This window comes from Papaver somniferum, chromosome 11 (assembly GCF_003573695.1).
Source record: "Papaver somniferum cultivar HN1 chromosome 11, ASM357369v1, whole genome shotgun sequence".
NCBI classification, from domain to species: Eukaryota; Viridiplantae; Streptophyta; class Magnoliopsida; order Ranunculales; family Papaveraceae; genus Papaver; species Papaver somniferum.
The window spans coordinates 61800296-61815758 of NC_039368.1; the positions used below are offsets into that span (position 1 = coordinate 61800296).

The 15463-nt window shown below is 38.3% G+C and overlaps 1 protein-coding gene across 5 annotated transcripts in view; it reads left to right on the top strand.

Moving 5' to 3' along the window:
• The first annotated feature begins 506 nt into the window (after positions 1-506).
• LOC113321834 (glutamate dehydrogenase 1-like) overlaps positions 507-15463 on the top strand; it is a 35343-nt gene continuing 20386 nt past the window's right edge. Inside the window, exons 1-10 of one of the 5 annotated variants that reach the window (XM_026569761.1) lie at positions 507-685; positions 2856-2973; positions 3363-3476; positions 3620-3841; positions 3959-4033; positions 4272-4388; positions 4547-4797; positions 4907-4982; positions 5089-5175; positions 5299-5663. In XM_026569761.1, coding sequence (XP_026425546.1) covers positions 2866-2973; positions 3363-3476; positions 3620-3841; positions 3959-4033; positions 4272-4388; positions 4547-4797; positions 4907-4982; positions 5089-5175; positions 5299-5484 — 1236 coding nt within the window. In that variant the 5' untranslated portion in view covers positions 507-685; positions 2856-2865 and the 3' untranslated portion in view covers positions 5485-5663. The other 4 variants (XM_026569763.1, XM_026569758.1, XM_026569760.1 and 1 more) reach the window with 4 other exon arrangements.

Sequence of the window (15463 nt, forward strand, 5' to 3'; positions counted from 1 at the left end):
TGGTTTAGCCCCCTCAACCTTAATTTCTGGTTCCCCACTCAAACAGTGTTGGTTTATGGAGAATTTTTTTTTTTACTAGAAATTATTTTTCTGGAGTGTCTTTTTTTGAAATATGCATTTTATTAATAGAAGACTAGGGTACAACTTGATGTGGGTATGTAGTACCCACGGAGTCATGGAAGATAACTTGACTAATACAAATCGGGATTGCCTGGTCTTAGATTTTGGTTGAAAAGTTTCCCATTTGATTTCCGTCTGCCGCATGGTTGGCCAAGCCATCCGCTGTTTGATGCCCTTCTTTATAGTTGTGTTGGATAGCGGTCTGCGAAATCTGTCGTATTCTATATTTTATTTTTTTTCAATCATCCTGAAATGTTCCGTAGCGGATGTGACGAAGAACGTAAGGTTTTCTGAGTCGATACCAATTACCAAACAAGTTAAATGTGAAGGCCGTATATTAACACAAATTGTACTCCTAAGTTCCCAACCAGTGTAACACGTTACGAATACTGGCAATATTCTGGCCGCTTCAAATTAATTCAGCTCGGACAAGAAAGCAAAACACTCAAAATTTCCCCTAGTGATCTATCTACCTCTAATGGTATAAACCCTAGTTTAATCTGCACGAATGAATACATCTCAATGTGGAGTTCCACTTGGAAATAACCAAAATTTGTCGAAAAAGGTCAGTCAATTGATAAACCTTTCCTTCCACGTCTGATTATTCTGTTTCTATCTTCTCGTCTTCTCTCTTCAAAATCAGTTATATGTACCAGAGGTTAGTTTTATGGAAGGTGGGTAGCAGGAATCTCTGTCAGAATTGGTAATTAATAAGTTTGTAATTGATAGAAATTTCAATATTAAAAAGGCATCAGTATCTCATTCTTTAGCAGAAGATGTTGAGTTCTCATCCTTTAAATTAGATGCTTCGGTTCTTAGAATTGATTCTATCTATCTAAGCTAGCTACTTAGTTTCCTCTACATATATTTGAGGATTTTTATTCAGATTTACCATTCCTCTGCTCCATCAGTGTGACTTCATCTTTTGATCACTAAGGTTTGCATACTTACTTGGACTAATTTTTCAATGAGAATTTCCTTACTTCAAATATTATGTTTAATAGTTTATGTTAATTCATTAAATTGTTGTTTTTTTTTTAGTTTTACCATTTTGATTATTTTTAGTTGCTAATTGTGGTTTAGGCTTCTCGAAAATGTTTTTTTTGTATGGCTTATGCTTTGCTCTAGGTAGACAATGGTTGAGAGGTTAAGCCTTACTTTTGCAGGTTGTGCTGCATGTTTTAGATCTCATCTTTGTTGTTGCTGTCTGGAGAGTTAGGGACTCTAGATTGTGTTGGAGTTCTCTTCTTGTTGTTTGGTTTCTTCTTTCACTGTTTATATGTGTTCAGTTATTCAAGTAATTTGTAGAGCTATAATTTGATGGGATACTGGTCTTTGAGTACAAGTTAGTTCCTTCTGTTTGGAAGGGATTGATCCTTGTACTTGCATGACAAAACAGAAAGAGTCAGTTACATTGGATTTGTTGTTCAGAGAGATCATCTAGCACAACTTCATATAACATGGAAATCCCACTCTTTTCTTGGTAAAACTATGTGATCCTGCTTGGTGTCCTATGTGGGTATGGAAATTTTACCTGAAAATCCTAAATTTGCCTAAAACCGTAAGCATGCAAGTTGAGGCTTAGATATAGCAATCTAAAATAGCATGCAATGATAATAACGGCATAACAGCCAACGATACCATTAACGGTATTACCGTTTTAATGATTGTAGCATCTCAGGAGCGTGCACAGCCAACGACCGTTAACGGTATTATCGTTCTAATGATTATGGCCTCTCAGAAGCGCATTGGTACATGTCATTCACATTATGACAATTTTACCGATCATGGCCATTCAATGTATTCTTTTAGTGATCATCGCCTCGCGGACACATTTCCTTTTAGTGATCATCGCCTTGTACAGAACCCGCATAGATCTGGCAGTTTAAAGGGAGGAAATTAACAATTAATCATGAATTTGTTTTTCCCCTTGTTAATTTCCTTTTCTACTGCGCATATTGCACTAAAATCTACGGAAACGAGAAAAACATATTTTTCCTCAGTTTTACCATATGCAGATCTCTGGTTTTTATCTGAATATTACATGGTTAGGAATTATGACTGTAGCTAAACTAGACTGGCCCAGAAAGGACTAGGGGGATTAAAAATGAAGAAAATTTCGGATGCCAAGAGATGAATGCTGCTTACCCATGTGGGTTGGTGACGCACAAAAGTTTAGGTACAGATTTCATGTATTCTTCTGACTAGGAGCTAACAAACTTTAGAACTCATGACTGAGTAAAAGGCCCTATTGAGGATATACCAGAAGTCCAAAGCCCTTTCATCTTATTTATGTAAACTTCAAAAGAAAAATCCAAGGAGACATTATTTATTGGTGCATTATTTTGGGGAAGTACATTCAGCGTAGATTTTGAGAAACTTATTTGTATTATTCTCTTTTTTCTGTCATTGTACTTAGAATCAGAAAAGATACTGAAGAAAGATTCAAAACGTTTTCACAAATATAGTCTAACTATTAAACACATTAAGGTACACTCCTAACATTTGTTTGTCACTTTCTTGATGTTTGGTGCATAATACCCATCAAAACAGCTAACAAGAAGAGAGAAAAAATTTTGAGGAAAAAAAAAACCACAAGACTGTAAATTTTACTTTTCTTTGTAGTATCTATCATGGGCTGTCATTTATTATGAGTATTAAACTTTCTTGTTTGATACTGCGTTCCAACTTTATAAAGATTAGTCTTCTTTTTTGCTTGTGTTTGTGTGTTACAGGGAAAGAAACATGAATGCATTAGCAGCTACAAGCAGGAACTTCAAGCAAGCAGCCCGGCTTTTGGGGTTGGATTCAAAACTCGAAAAGAGTTTACTTATTCCTTTCAGAGAAATTAAGGTGACATTGTTCATTCTTCTTTCCTTTTTTTGAGTGTCTGAAAAATAGTTCTTATTCTTTTTTAGTAGAATTTTGTAGAGAAAAATAGGACTGCTTAAGGAATTTATGGAAGATAATAATATCATTTCATACTACTCTTGCTTATTTTGGAACTTATTATCATCCTTTGAAAAATTGATATGTGAACCTGACAGATAGTCAATGAATGGTGTCAAAAGGCATCATTTTTCCGTTGTGTCTGCGGCTCATTCATCCTGCATACCAACATGTTTAGGATTTCATCGCTTAATGCCTCTTGTCCCAATTAGGAATTTTTTTTTTTGTTTAAATAGTAAACCTCAATCTGCGATTTTACGACGCTAAAAATTGCATTTTAACTTGATTTTCAGGTGGAATGCACGATACCAAAAGATGATGGGTCATTAGCATCATTTGTTGGATTCAGGGTTCAACATGACAATGCTAGAGGACCCATGAAAGGAGGAATTAGATACCATCCAGAGGTTCATTATAGCAAATCAAAACTCTTAAAATGAAATTGCATACTGATACTTCGTTAAAGAAGAACTGTTGATTTTGGATCTGATTGTCCTATATGACATTCAACGTCTTTGGATATTACTCAGCAAGTCTGTCTGAATGACAGGTTGACCCTGATGAAGTGAACGCCTTGGCACAGCTAATGACTTGGAAAACTGCAGTAGCAAATATTCCATATGGTGGAGCTAAAGGTGGAATTGGATGTGATCCAGGGGAGTTAAGTATCTCTGAGCTAGAGCGACTTACTCGGGTTTTCACACAAAAGATACATGATTTAATTGGCATTCATACCGATGTTCCGGCACCTGATATGGGGACGAATCCACAAGTTCGTTCCAAACACTACTCATTTTGTATTCACAGATTACATGAATAGGGTCAACTCCAGTTATTCTGTAATTTGGCTTCTATAACTGTCCGTATTGGAATGATATAAATAAAACAGACAATGGCGTGGATACTGGATGAATATTCTAAGTTTCATGGCTATTCACCTGCAGTAGTGACTGGAAAACCCATTGTAAGTATCTACTCAAAACCAAGATTGTTCATTTATGTGTTACCCTTTAGAGGGTAACAACAGTTTATACGAAATTATAATCATTTAGTGGAACTTTAATAAGTTCCGATGGATACTTTTGGCCACCTAAACTAAGTTATGTACTTATGTCCTACTTGCTTATATTAGAAGCTTTTTTTTTTTGATTAAAATTCCAGGCAAAATCTTGGCTATAAATGTTTATAATTGTTTGTGTCAGGATCTTGGTGGGTCTTTAGGTAGAGATGCGGCCACCGGAAGAGGTGTACTCTTTGCAACAGAAGCATTACTTAACGAGTACGGGAAAAGTATTTCTGGACAACGGTTTGTCATTCAAGTAATTCTATCCCCCCTGTATTTGTACCTTGGCTGACATTTGTTTCAGATTAACTCTAAATAAAAGCAAATAATCTTTTCGAGTTGTCTGCATTAACAAGAATGATTCCAGTATTGAGAAGTTGCCTCATGAAAGATTTTCGTTTGTGTTACTACCAGGGATTTGGAAATGTTGGCTCCTGGGCGGCTCAACTCATCCACGAAAAAGGGGGTAAAATCGTGGCAGTCAGTGACATAACTGGCGCCTTAAAAAACAGCAATGGCATTGACATACCGAGCTTACTCAAACATTCAAAAGCGAACCGTGGAATTAAGGGTTTCGGTGGTGCTCAGCATATTGACTCGAACTCAATTTTAGTCGAAGACTGTGATGTTCTCATTCCAGCCGCCCTCGGGGGTGTTATTAACAGGTTATTTTCCTTACTAACTAACTATGTTTGGCAAGCATACCCTCTTAGTGATGCACAAATTGTGATGCTTCACCTAGAATCAATTCATTTTCTCTCTGTTTATTCCCAGGGAAAATGCAAATGAGATCAAAGCTAAGTTTATTATCGAGGCAGCCAATCATCCTTCTGACCCTGAAGCTGATGAGGTGAGAAATTTTTTTCCAATGATGAATGGGGACCAAAAGAATAAATTTGTACTACGAAACACAACTTAGCTTCTGATCCTAGTAACTGTTTCTGTATTATATCTAGATATTGGCAAAGAAAGGTGTTGTTATCCTCCCTGACATACTTGCCAACTCTGGTGGAGTTACTGTCAGCTACTTTGAATGGGTTCAGGTAGCAACCTTAATCCTTGAATTACCTTTTTTCTTCCTCAAGTCGGTTCATTTTATTTCGTTTTCTTTTGCTTTCCAAGTTACATAAAAGAAAACTGGTGGTTGAGTTCACTAATGCACGCAGAACATCCAAGGGTTTATGTGGGATGAAGAGAAGGTTAACAAAGAATTGAAAACGTACATGACGAAAGGCTTCCAGTCAGTGAAAGAAATGTGCAAGACTCACGGCTGCGACATCCGCATGGGGGCTTTCACTCTTGGAGTTAATCGTGTTGCTCGTGCCACCATTCTCAGGGGATGGGAAGCTTGAGACATGACCTCATGGTCATGGTAATAAAATTTTATCGCATCGGCAGAAATTACTAGTTATTCTGTTTTCCTATTTTGCAAGATAAGTAAAAGTAATATAATGTTTTATGGTGCTTCTGTTATGAGGATTTTAGCTTTTGTACTGGAACAAATAAAATAAATAGTTAACATTCTCTGGAAGCTGTGTGCCTATTTTACATGCGCCTGATACCACACTCCAAGCAACTATATATATTCTGCACGTACAGAAAACTTTTATAGAAACTCAAATCCGACTGGGAATATGCTCTTGATGGTTGAGGTAAGAAATCACCAATTTCATCAACTTCACGGCCTTTTCAGAATCAGGGTTAAGCAGATTGAACACATGATCCTCCCCTGGTGACTCCATAATCTCAACAACACCATTCCATTTACTATTTCTCAACGTTTGATAGTACAACCAGCCTCTGTCCCTGAACACGTCTTCCCCTGCAACACAAACTAGTACCCTTTTGCACCCTAAGCTTGAAAGGGTCGGGTCTTTGCAGGGGTTGACAAGTGGGTCATCATGACCAGACGATGCTGGATAAATATTCGGCCAAAGTCCGTCCATTATTATCTTCCTACTCATATGTTTCTCCTCGGAACCAATGGGTTTCACATCCCAAAGTAAGGATGAATCAAAACAACACTTGTTTTTCTTGATGAGTTCGAGCCAGCCGCATAGCCATGTTGTGTGAAATGTTAGCACCCGAGCTATCGCCAGCCATGAAAACTCGGTTGTAGTCGACATAGTTGTTCAACCAGCTCTCAGAACCGTGTCCTGTAGAGTGAGAAAGTACCCACTCTATGGCTCCCCAGGAATCATCATAGGCAACAGGAAGATGGTGTTCAGGCACTAGTCTAAAACCTACGGATACCGCCACCACATTGGCCTCGGCAACTAAAGAACTAACATAGTTATGGTAAATTGGAGATGCGGGACTCTGAGCAAAAAGCTCCTCCATGGAAGTAAAGGAGAAGTGGAAACCTTTTATTGAGCTGTTCTTGTTGTTGGGTTAATTTAGGGAGATATTTGATAATAATGAAAAAAAAATTCTTAAAATAAAAATTTAATATCCTTGTTTATACTCATTACGTAGATAATTTAAAGAGCTTTCCAAATATATTAATTTTGCAAAAATCTGATGTGTATTTTTAAAGATATCTAAGTTTTAATTTTTTTGATCTATTTTTAAAACAATGGCATTCCTGTAAATATACAAATATTAACTAAAAACTTAGTTAATGAGTGTATTATTGTCATGTGAAAAGGTTTCACCAAACAATTACCTCTTTTCTTTATATTAGTAAGACTAGTTTCTCAGCCGTGCGATTCACATGCCTGTTTTTTGTTTATGGAATATTGGATGCTTCGTATATAAAATATTACAAAAATGGGTAACAAATCAGTACGTATGATAAAAACTCAGTAAGCTAATATCTGAGTTGATCTGCGCAAGAAAATAAAATGAACATAGACTGATGAGTAGAATAATGATTATGCACAAGGCCTGCGCCACTTGTTGTTTTACCTTTCAAGACAATGTAAGGAAAAGCTTCAGACTATATAGTTAACGAAACTTATCATCAGGAGTCTTGAATAGAGTGCTCTTTGAAGACCTTATTTATAGATGGGAGGAATTGGTAAGAGAGTGTATAACTAAGTGCTTGTAATGGACTGCACTGTGATCTGCTCATTTGATCACATTCTCACTTGTATTATTCTTTATTCTTTTATCAATATAATTAAAACTGGTAAATATATAATTAACGTAACTTACCATTTTCAAATGAAACAGATCATATACTCAAATTTCTTATGATACTCCAATAAAACTGGTAGCGCATAGAAAAATTATCAGTTACAATAGATAGATGTAGAACCTTGTACGAACGCATTTAAGCAGTTCCAAGGTAAAGGATGATTGGAAGATGATTCAACCATGACCGAACCATTTTCGTTTATGAAGGATCTTCAATCACTAAGAATTTAACCATTTCTACTACTATTATACAAATAGACACTACTATATAGATCCTTCGAGATATTTGGTGGTCATTTTTTATTACTTAATACTTTTGTGTTAATTATTATCAAGTTTTGGAGTGAGTATTTTGTTATGTCTTTGTAGTATAGACATTGTTTAAATGTTATCTACTTTTCTTTCTCTAGATTCCATTATTATTGTTTGGATAATAATAGATTTAGTTATTATTGTTTGGATAATAATAGATTAGCAAATTAAATTTTTCATACTTCTCTCTTGATTCCATTATTAAGTTTGGAGAACCACTGTGGATGGGGAAAAACGAGCCGCCGGTTTTTTGGGAAAGTGGAGAGTCGAGCGTGCTGTCGAGACTCCTCAGCCGGGCAAAATGTTAATCCTCACACAGATGCACCGCTGCAAAGGGGGTGCTTAGATTCTGGAAATCAATCTATATGACTCCGGCCTAAACCAAGACAATGGCCGTTCCAGATTCAATTCGGTCGCAAAGGGGGAGATGGGTTGATCTGTAGGAGGGAAGCTGAGAGTTGTGTGGGATCAGTGATGATCAAGGATTGTGGGTGTGTTGAAGGTTTCTGCAATATTGCTGAACTGCTGAAGTTGAGTTCTGTGAATAAGTTTATATCGAGTTGTTGACGAATAATGATGCTAATCGATGATTGATGATATTCGATTGATCCTCCTTGATGTCCTCGATTTAGACTTATTTATATTGCAAGAATGATGCACCACTGATCCCTGTAAGTGTGACGGTTTCTTGAGTGAAAGAGTGGGAAAGTGGGAGATCGTGGTAAGGTCAGTTCCATGTCGTGCGGAGACTTGACTGATCGTGCTCCCACTACTTTGCTAACTCCTTCCACCATTTACACAACTTATGCACATTTCTCATTGTGGATGAATCCACGTGCCGTAGACCGCCAGACCAAAACCCTAAGTGATATCCCCCCATTTGTGACGTGATTGAGATTTCACGAATCGTGGAGTCTGCAAGGCAGACGTGTATTAGTTGGTTAGTTGTTGACTGTTTTAGACTGTGAGTCTAATTTTGTTGAATCGAGCATAAGTGGTGAATGCTCGGATATTCATGGATTGAACATGTAGTTCTCTGAAATGTCAATGAATTACTGACTAGAGACTGAGCAAGTATTGCTCAACTCGACGAATTGCCGAATATTGGGAGTTTGTCGAGCAACTGAGCAAGTATTGCTCAATTCGACGAATTTTATAATTTTGGTGTGCAACTGAGCAAGTGTTGCTCAATTCACCAAAACACTAAATATTAATAATTTGACGTGCAATTGAGAAAGTGTTTCTCAATTCGACAAACTACTGATGAATTACCGAATATTGATGGTTGGATCAATATTCGAGCAACTGAGCAAGTATTGCTCAATTCAAAGAATTATTTACTGGTGCCGTGACCCAATAAAATATTAATCAAAAATATTGATGAATTACCGAATATTATTAATTTGGATGTTGATTGCTGAATCAACATAATTTTGTGTTTGAACTTGCTCAGAATGGTGATTCGTGGAGCGTTTGTTCGAAACCCTAATTTTTTGATCAATCCTTCAACAATTGGTGAATTGCTGAAAATTGGTCATGGTGAAGAGGGACCGATCACATGGGATGATGAGCGTCCATGTGATTCCCAGTGCTCGAGTGAGCAAGCACCAGGGTTCTCAGTTTGAGATTTGGTGAAAGAACGATAATTAAATGTAGGTTTCATCATTTATTGAAATATTGCTGGATTCAGCGTTAGGTGACAAACCTAGGTATGAGAGATGCGGACCGACCAAGAGAGCATGGGACCGGCTCTTGGTGGTCTCGGGACCAGTTGTTGGTCATTTGAAGGGTTCTCCAGTTGGTTGGAGAGAGTTCGGGCCCAATAGGAGCAATTGAACAAATTAGGTCAGAATTATGAAAACATGTGGGACCGTCTTTGTGCAAGCCATAGGAATGACTCTGGTCGGTCATGGAGGCATGCACTTATTTCCGTGGTGTCCGTGTTTCCATACTGAGAGTTTCATTATTTTCTGATGCGCGTTCGAGCAACATACTGAATTTTCAGAAGAGTTTCCTCTTGACTGAGAATTCTCGATTTTTGTTGGAATGAGCATGTTTGCTCAATTCATCAATATTTTGAAAATATTAAAATAAAAGTGTTTTAATATTTAAAATTGCCGTGAGAGGCTAGCCAGTCGTGCGACTGTGTTGGCTTTTGGTTTTTCGTGATTTGAGCAATATTTGAGAAAATATGGAGAAATTATGAATTTTGCTCAAACCCAGGAGTTTCATGAATTGAGGAAAATAATAATTATGCAAGATTAAGGATTGCAAGGTGTGGGACCGATCATGGCTAGGGCATGGCCGGCCGGCTAGGTTGCCCGGTCCCACACACCTTTCCCTATTTTATTATTTTTCATGAATCTTTGAAGTTATGGAGAATCCTTGAAGTTATGGAGAATCCACGAGTTTTTGTTGAAATGGAGGAGTTTCGTGAGATTAGGGAATAATAATTATAAAAGTCTAAGGATTGTGAGGTGTGGGACCGGTCACGGCTTAGGCATGGACGGCCGGTTAGGTTGCCCGGTCCCGCACACCTATCCTTATTTTATAATAATATTATTTCGTGAATCCACCAAGTTATGGAGAATTCACGAGTTTTGCAAAAACAAAGAAAGTTTCTAAAACCAAGGAGTTTTCGCGAGTTCACGAGATAACAAAAAATAATGAAAATAACGGGAGAGGCACGGATCGACCATGGCTAGGGCATGGCCGGCCGGCCGGCTGGCAGGCCCGGTCTTGGACGCCTCTTATTATTTTATTAATATTCATTGTTTTCTCCTGTTTTGCGAAGGATTCCTCATTATTTCATATATTTTGGACACTCGTTCGTCCATCCGGGTGCTCAGTCGTGCATCATTGTCGAGTACACTCGTACCATTTTTGTGGGGCTTACTCAGTGATGGTCGAGATGCCCGGTTGTTGGGTATTTATCACTGATTTATGAAATTCAGTGGAGAATAATTCATGAAACTGGGTAATAAGATGAGTAGTTATTTTATTATCAATCCATAAAATCAGCAGAGGATTGGACTATGGATTCAGAATAATAAAATGGTAATTTCATCACCATCTCATGGAATCGCATATTTGACCATGAAATCGGAGTAATAAAATAAGTGGTGATATTACCATTTCATGAGATCATCCATGGATTCGACCATGAAATCGGAGTAACATCTATTACAATTTCATGAGATCAGCCGTGGATTCGATCATGAAATCGGAGTAATACATTTATCTATTACCATTTCGATCATGAAATAGGAGTAATGAGATAAGATAGATTATCTTCTAGGAATTCAGTGGTGAATATGACCTAGAATTTAATCTCTTGCGTATAGTCAGTAAATCAACGAGTGTTGCTAATGTCCCGAAGACGTTTTTCCCTCTCAACATTTCATGTATGGAGGACCGCCTGAGTCTATACACGGGTCTCTCTACATAGTCAGGAATAGTGAGTATCACCGTCCTAAAGACGTTATTGCTCTCAATCTTACGGAGAACCGCCCAATTGTTCTTCTAAGTAGAGGCAAATTCATGTATGTAGTCAGGGAACAGTGAGTGTCACCGATATCCTGAAGGCGTTAAGCTCTCAATCTTACGGAGAACCGCCCAATTACGTTATTCTACATAGAGGCTATGATGAAATGCCCGGTGTCGAACGCTCCGGAGAGGCCTTTCGAGCGACATATGCATCATACTTCGTAAAACACGAATCTTCACATGGATTTCTGAAGCCATGTCAGAAACATGCAGTATCATGATTTTACGGTTTTGACCTTTGTTGAAAATACACCATCTACATTAAGTCCCCTGCTTAGTGAGGAACAGTCATGTTCCGCAGTAAGCATTTAATGGTGATTTTCAGTCGACGAGATCAGTGATTGAACTCAGTCTACAAAGGTAGTTTCAGAATCCTCGATTTACCCCAATGATGTCATGTACGAGCAAATGCACAGATGAGAACCCTGATGGTAAGATAGAGTGTCATCCCGTGAGCATGGAGAGATGAGGCACTGCTGATTTGAGTGTTTAGAAGCCTAGTTATGGTCGGGTTAGGACATATGGGCCCAAGCCAAAAAAAGGAAACCCATGTTTTTATTAGGTTTTGGAAATAAATTTGATATAAAAGGGGAGAAGCCCCAAAATTCTTTATTTTGGTCGACCAAGCACCTCCCTCTCTTCACCATTCTCACACGAGTTGCAGCAGGGAAGAAGAAAAAAATTTCTGTCGGATTTTAGTCACCGCCGATCATCGCTGTTTGTCGTCCGTCCAAGCTCCGACCGACGCCGACCAGGTAAGTCTGATTTTTTTTTTTGCTGTAGGTTTTATGATTGATGAGTTGTTCACAAAACCAAAAACCCCATGGTTGCATGCATGCGTAGGATTTATGAAGGATTTTTAGAAAACGTATGTATATGCCCGTTGGTTCGTTGGTTGAAGGAACGAGCATAAATCCCTAACATGAAAGATATTCATAAACTTTTGAATAGACATGGTCTAGTTGCAGTAGTAAAAGTTTTGTTTATTAGGTTTCATGAAATACCAAGTTTGTTTTTCGAAGCATGAGCTTTGCAAATACTTTTAGGAACGTAGGTTTGTTCGTAAAAGTAATAAATAACGATCCTTAGGGTCAAAGGAATTTCGAAAAGACCTGGAGTTCATGATGAAAATTTGTTTGAGAACTTTCGAAATTTTGTTTGAAATATGTAGACTTTTGCAAAAATAGAAAATACTCTCGTTTCATAAACGGATGCTCGATTGAGAAAAAAAGTTTTTTTTTTTTTATATATATATATTTACGTGAATTATTAACTCACGATTTTTTTAAGGTACGTGACCTTTTCACGTTTTATTGAATATAAATCAAATTTTGATTTATGAAAATTGTTGAAAGCAAATAATTCATGAGTCGATGAATTCGTAGTATATGCGTGAGTTTAGTGATTTTATAGTGTATGTACAACGTAAAAACCAGCAAATGTTCACATGGAAAGTTATGTGAATTATTCATAGTTTCTCGAAAAGTCAGTGTTGACTCTTGAATGATATGTTTTATGCTCGACTTTGCAGGTTTGAAGAAACGAGCAAGTTTTGGGGTTTTACGCTGTTATCACTAAGTTCGTGAAATCGTAAATAAGTAAGAGTTGAGGATTACCATTTTTGTAGACGTCGATATGAGCATATAATTGTCTTGTTGCTTCAATTCTGTTGATGAAATTTTTGTATGGACGCCACAACAACTTTGCGAAAATGGCTCAGTCCAATAGCGCTTCTGAAGATGATGCTTCTTCGAGAGAGGATGTTTCCACAGACGCCTCTTCCAGAGGTGATGGTTCTTCCAGAAATGATGATTCTGAGATTTCCAAGGAGAAAGAGGGAAGTCCCAAGACTAAGAACATTCCAACTGTTGAGGATAAGTTCTTTACGTATCTATATAGACCTGAAAAGCGTCCCTTAGGCTCCTCGTTTCGGTTGTTAATAAATCCCAGGAGCACTACTCAGTATAAATTGGTATCTCCTCAAGCAGTAATCCGGTTTTGTTTGCAAGGAAAACACTTTTCGACTTCTCATGTGGAGTTCAAGTTTTCACGAAAGCCCCTGATGCATTTCCCAGGATGGGCAAGACACATGCTGAGTCATAGCCGTGTTAGGACCATATTGGATAGTGCCCAGGTAACACGAGCCATTCAAGCTGCTGGAGATTTAATCATCAACCATGATATGCCAGGTATGGTAGCCTTTCTCGCCCGTTGGTGTGTTTCTACTCACACGTTTATATGTAGATGAGGAGAATTCACCATTACTTTAAAAGATGTAGTTGCTTTGTTGCACCTTCCAATTACTGGTAATTTCCCTGAAGAGCTTTCATCATAGGAGAAGGAGATATCTAACATATTAGAGGCCAAGATGCACGAATTCTACGAGTCACCCGCATCCTGCTATGCTCAATGGTTATCACATTGGTGGCCGAGAGATAGAATACCTAAAGAACCGGTTGATGGCGCTTTAAGAATTGCTGCTTTCTTATGCTTGTGGCTTTCCAGGGATATCTTTGAAGATTGTGGACACTTGCTGAAGTCGTTTGTGTTTCGCTTTGCCATAAAGATGGCAAAATGTGAGAAAATTCCCATTGGCAGTCTATTCTTGGGTTTGTTGTTCGCCAATTTAGACTCTCTAGTTATAGACTCCAGTATTTCTGATGGCTTCATGAAAGTCGAGACGTATGCCAATACCATATTCCTCCAAGCCCTGATGTGGGAGCATCTCGAGAGTTACGCCCCAATTACCCGCAGCATTTTGCAAGGCCCTAAGGTCGACACTCGTCACTCCTCCTTGAGAAGAATAATTCCAGGATCATGCTCTGGTCTAGAAATAAACCACAATACAAGATATGCATTACTGACGTTTTGGACATTGAGTCCGAGTTCAATTTTTTCCCCTAGGTGTCGGTTCCTTCTCTTTTCTCACAGTTGATCACTTTCAATACTACTGACGAGAACATCACATTGAGTATTGGTGCTGGTCTGAGTGAAGGAGCGAGATATTTTGCCTTGAGTTGTACTCCTGGTTTCTTGATATCAGTAATGAATGGAGAAGTCCGGGTAGAAGAATACAATATTGATAGAGCGGCTCGACAGATGGGTGCTGATCAGTGTATTCCGGGTCACCGAATGAACAAACCATCAATTGAGTATTTGAAGACTAATATGGACTGCACTCATGTGGAGGGAAGTGAGTATTTATTCCCATTCTCTGATCGTGCTAATTTCGTGACTCCGGGTTACATAGATTTCTGGCGTCAGCAACTTGAGCGTGTGTATGAGTTTGCAATGGACGTTAAGTCCCCGGTTCGAGAGTTCCCTTCCTCTGACATGATCTCTGATCGACCCAGGATGAGATATCTTTCCAGTGGCGACAAAAGGAAGGCGTCTCCAAATGCGACACAGGTGAGTACCTTTTTCATGATTTTAGCCAAAGTACGCCAATCATGCTTCTTAATTGTATTGTGGGCTCCATGGTAGGACGGCCGTGCTGTGAGATTTTGAGTTGATGTAAACTCTCCAAACCTTCAAGAAAGTCCTCAAGGAGGAGAAGGCAGGAGCAAGACATCTCATAGGATTATCCCGAACGATATACAGTCTCCTGCCGCTTCTTTGGTGAGTTGTTAATACTTTTCTTCATTGTTGCGACTTTCTCATCCCTGTGATAAGGATCTTAAAAGAATATTGTTAATTTGTTTCAGAATTTTGCTCCATATATTATTGATGGTCTTCGTTTTGCTCCTGGTCGAATAATTCAGGGATACAACACTAACGAGGAAGTTGACGTAAGTATTCCCTCCCCGAGCTAATCAGTGTAACATGCCTTTGGATGAATTAATGATGATCGTTGTTGATGTATCCAGGAGGAAATAATTGTATATGAGCCACATGTTGATGAAGCACACTCTTCTTTGAGTCATGGAGATATGGAGAGTTCCCGAAATCTCGAACCGAATGAAGATAACAGAGTTGCCAACGGAGATTCCAACACTGCCGAGCATTCAAATGGTTGCGAGACTCCCCTATAAGTATACCTCATGTGACCTCTTCATATATATATGATATTTCTGATTTATGAATGAATGATGAAAGTCCATGCGAGTATACGAGTAATTTTGCCGAAATACGCCACCAGGAAATTTCAGACTTCAGCTTTTAGTAAAAACATCGTAGAATCCTCGTTTGGAGTCGGATTTTCGATGTATGCATTTGTATCTTCAATCCCAGGAAATTTCCAATCTTTAGAAAAGAAGATTTGTGATTTTTGAGCATGTTTAGGGCCTGAAAAAGGCGAAACCGTAAACTTCCAGGAGATTTTCGGAACTTTTCCAG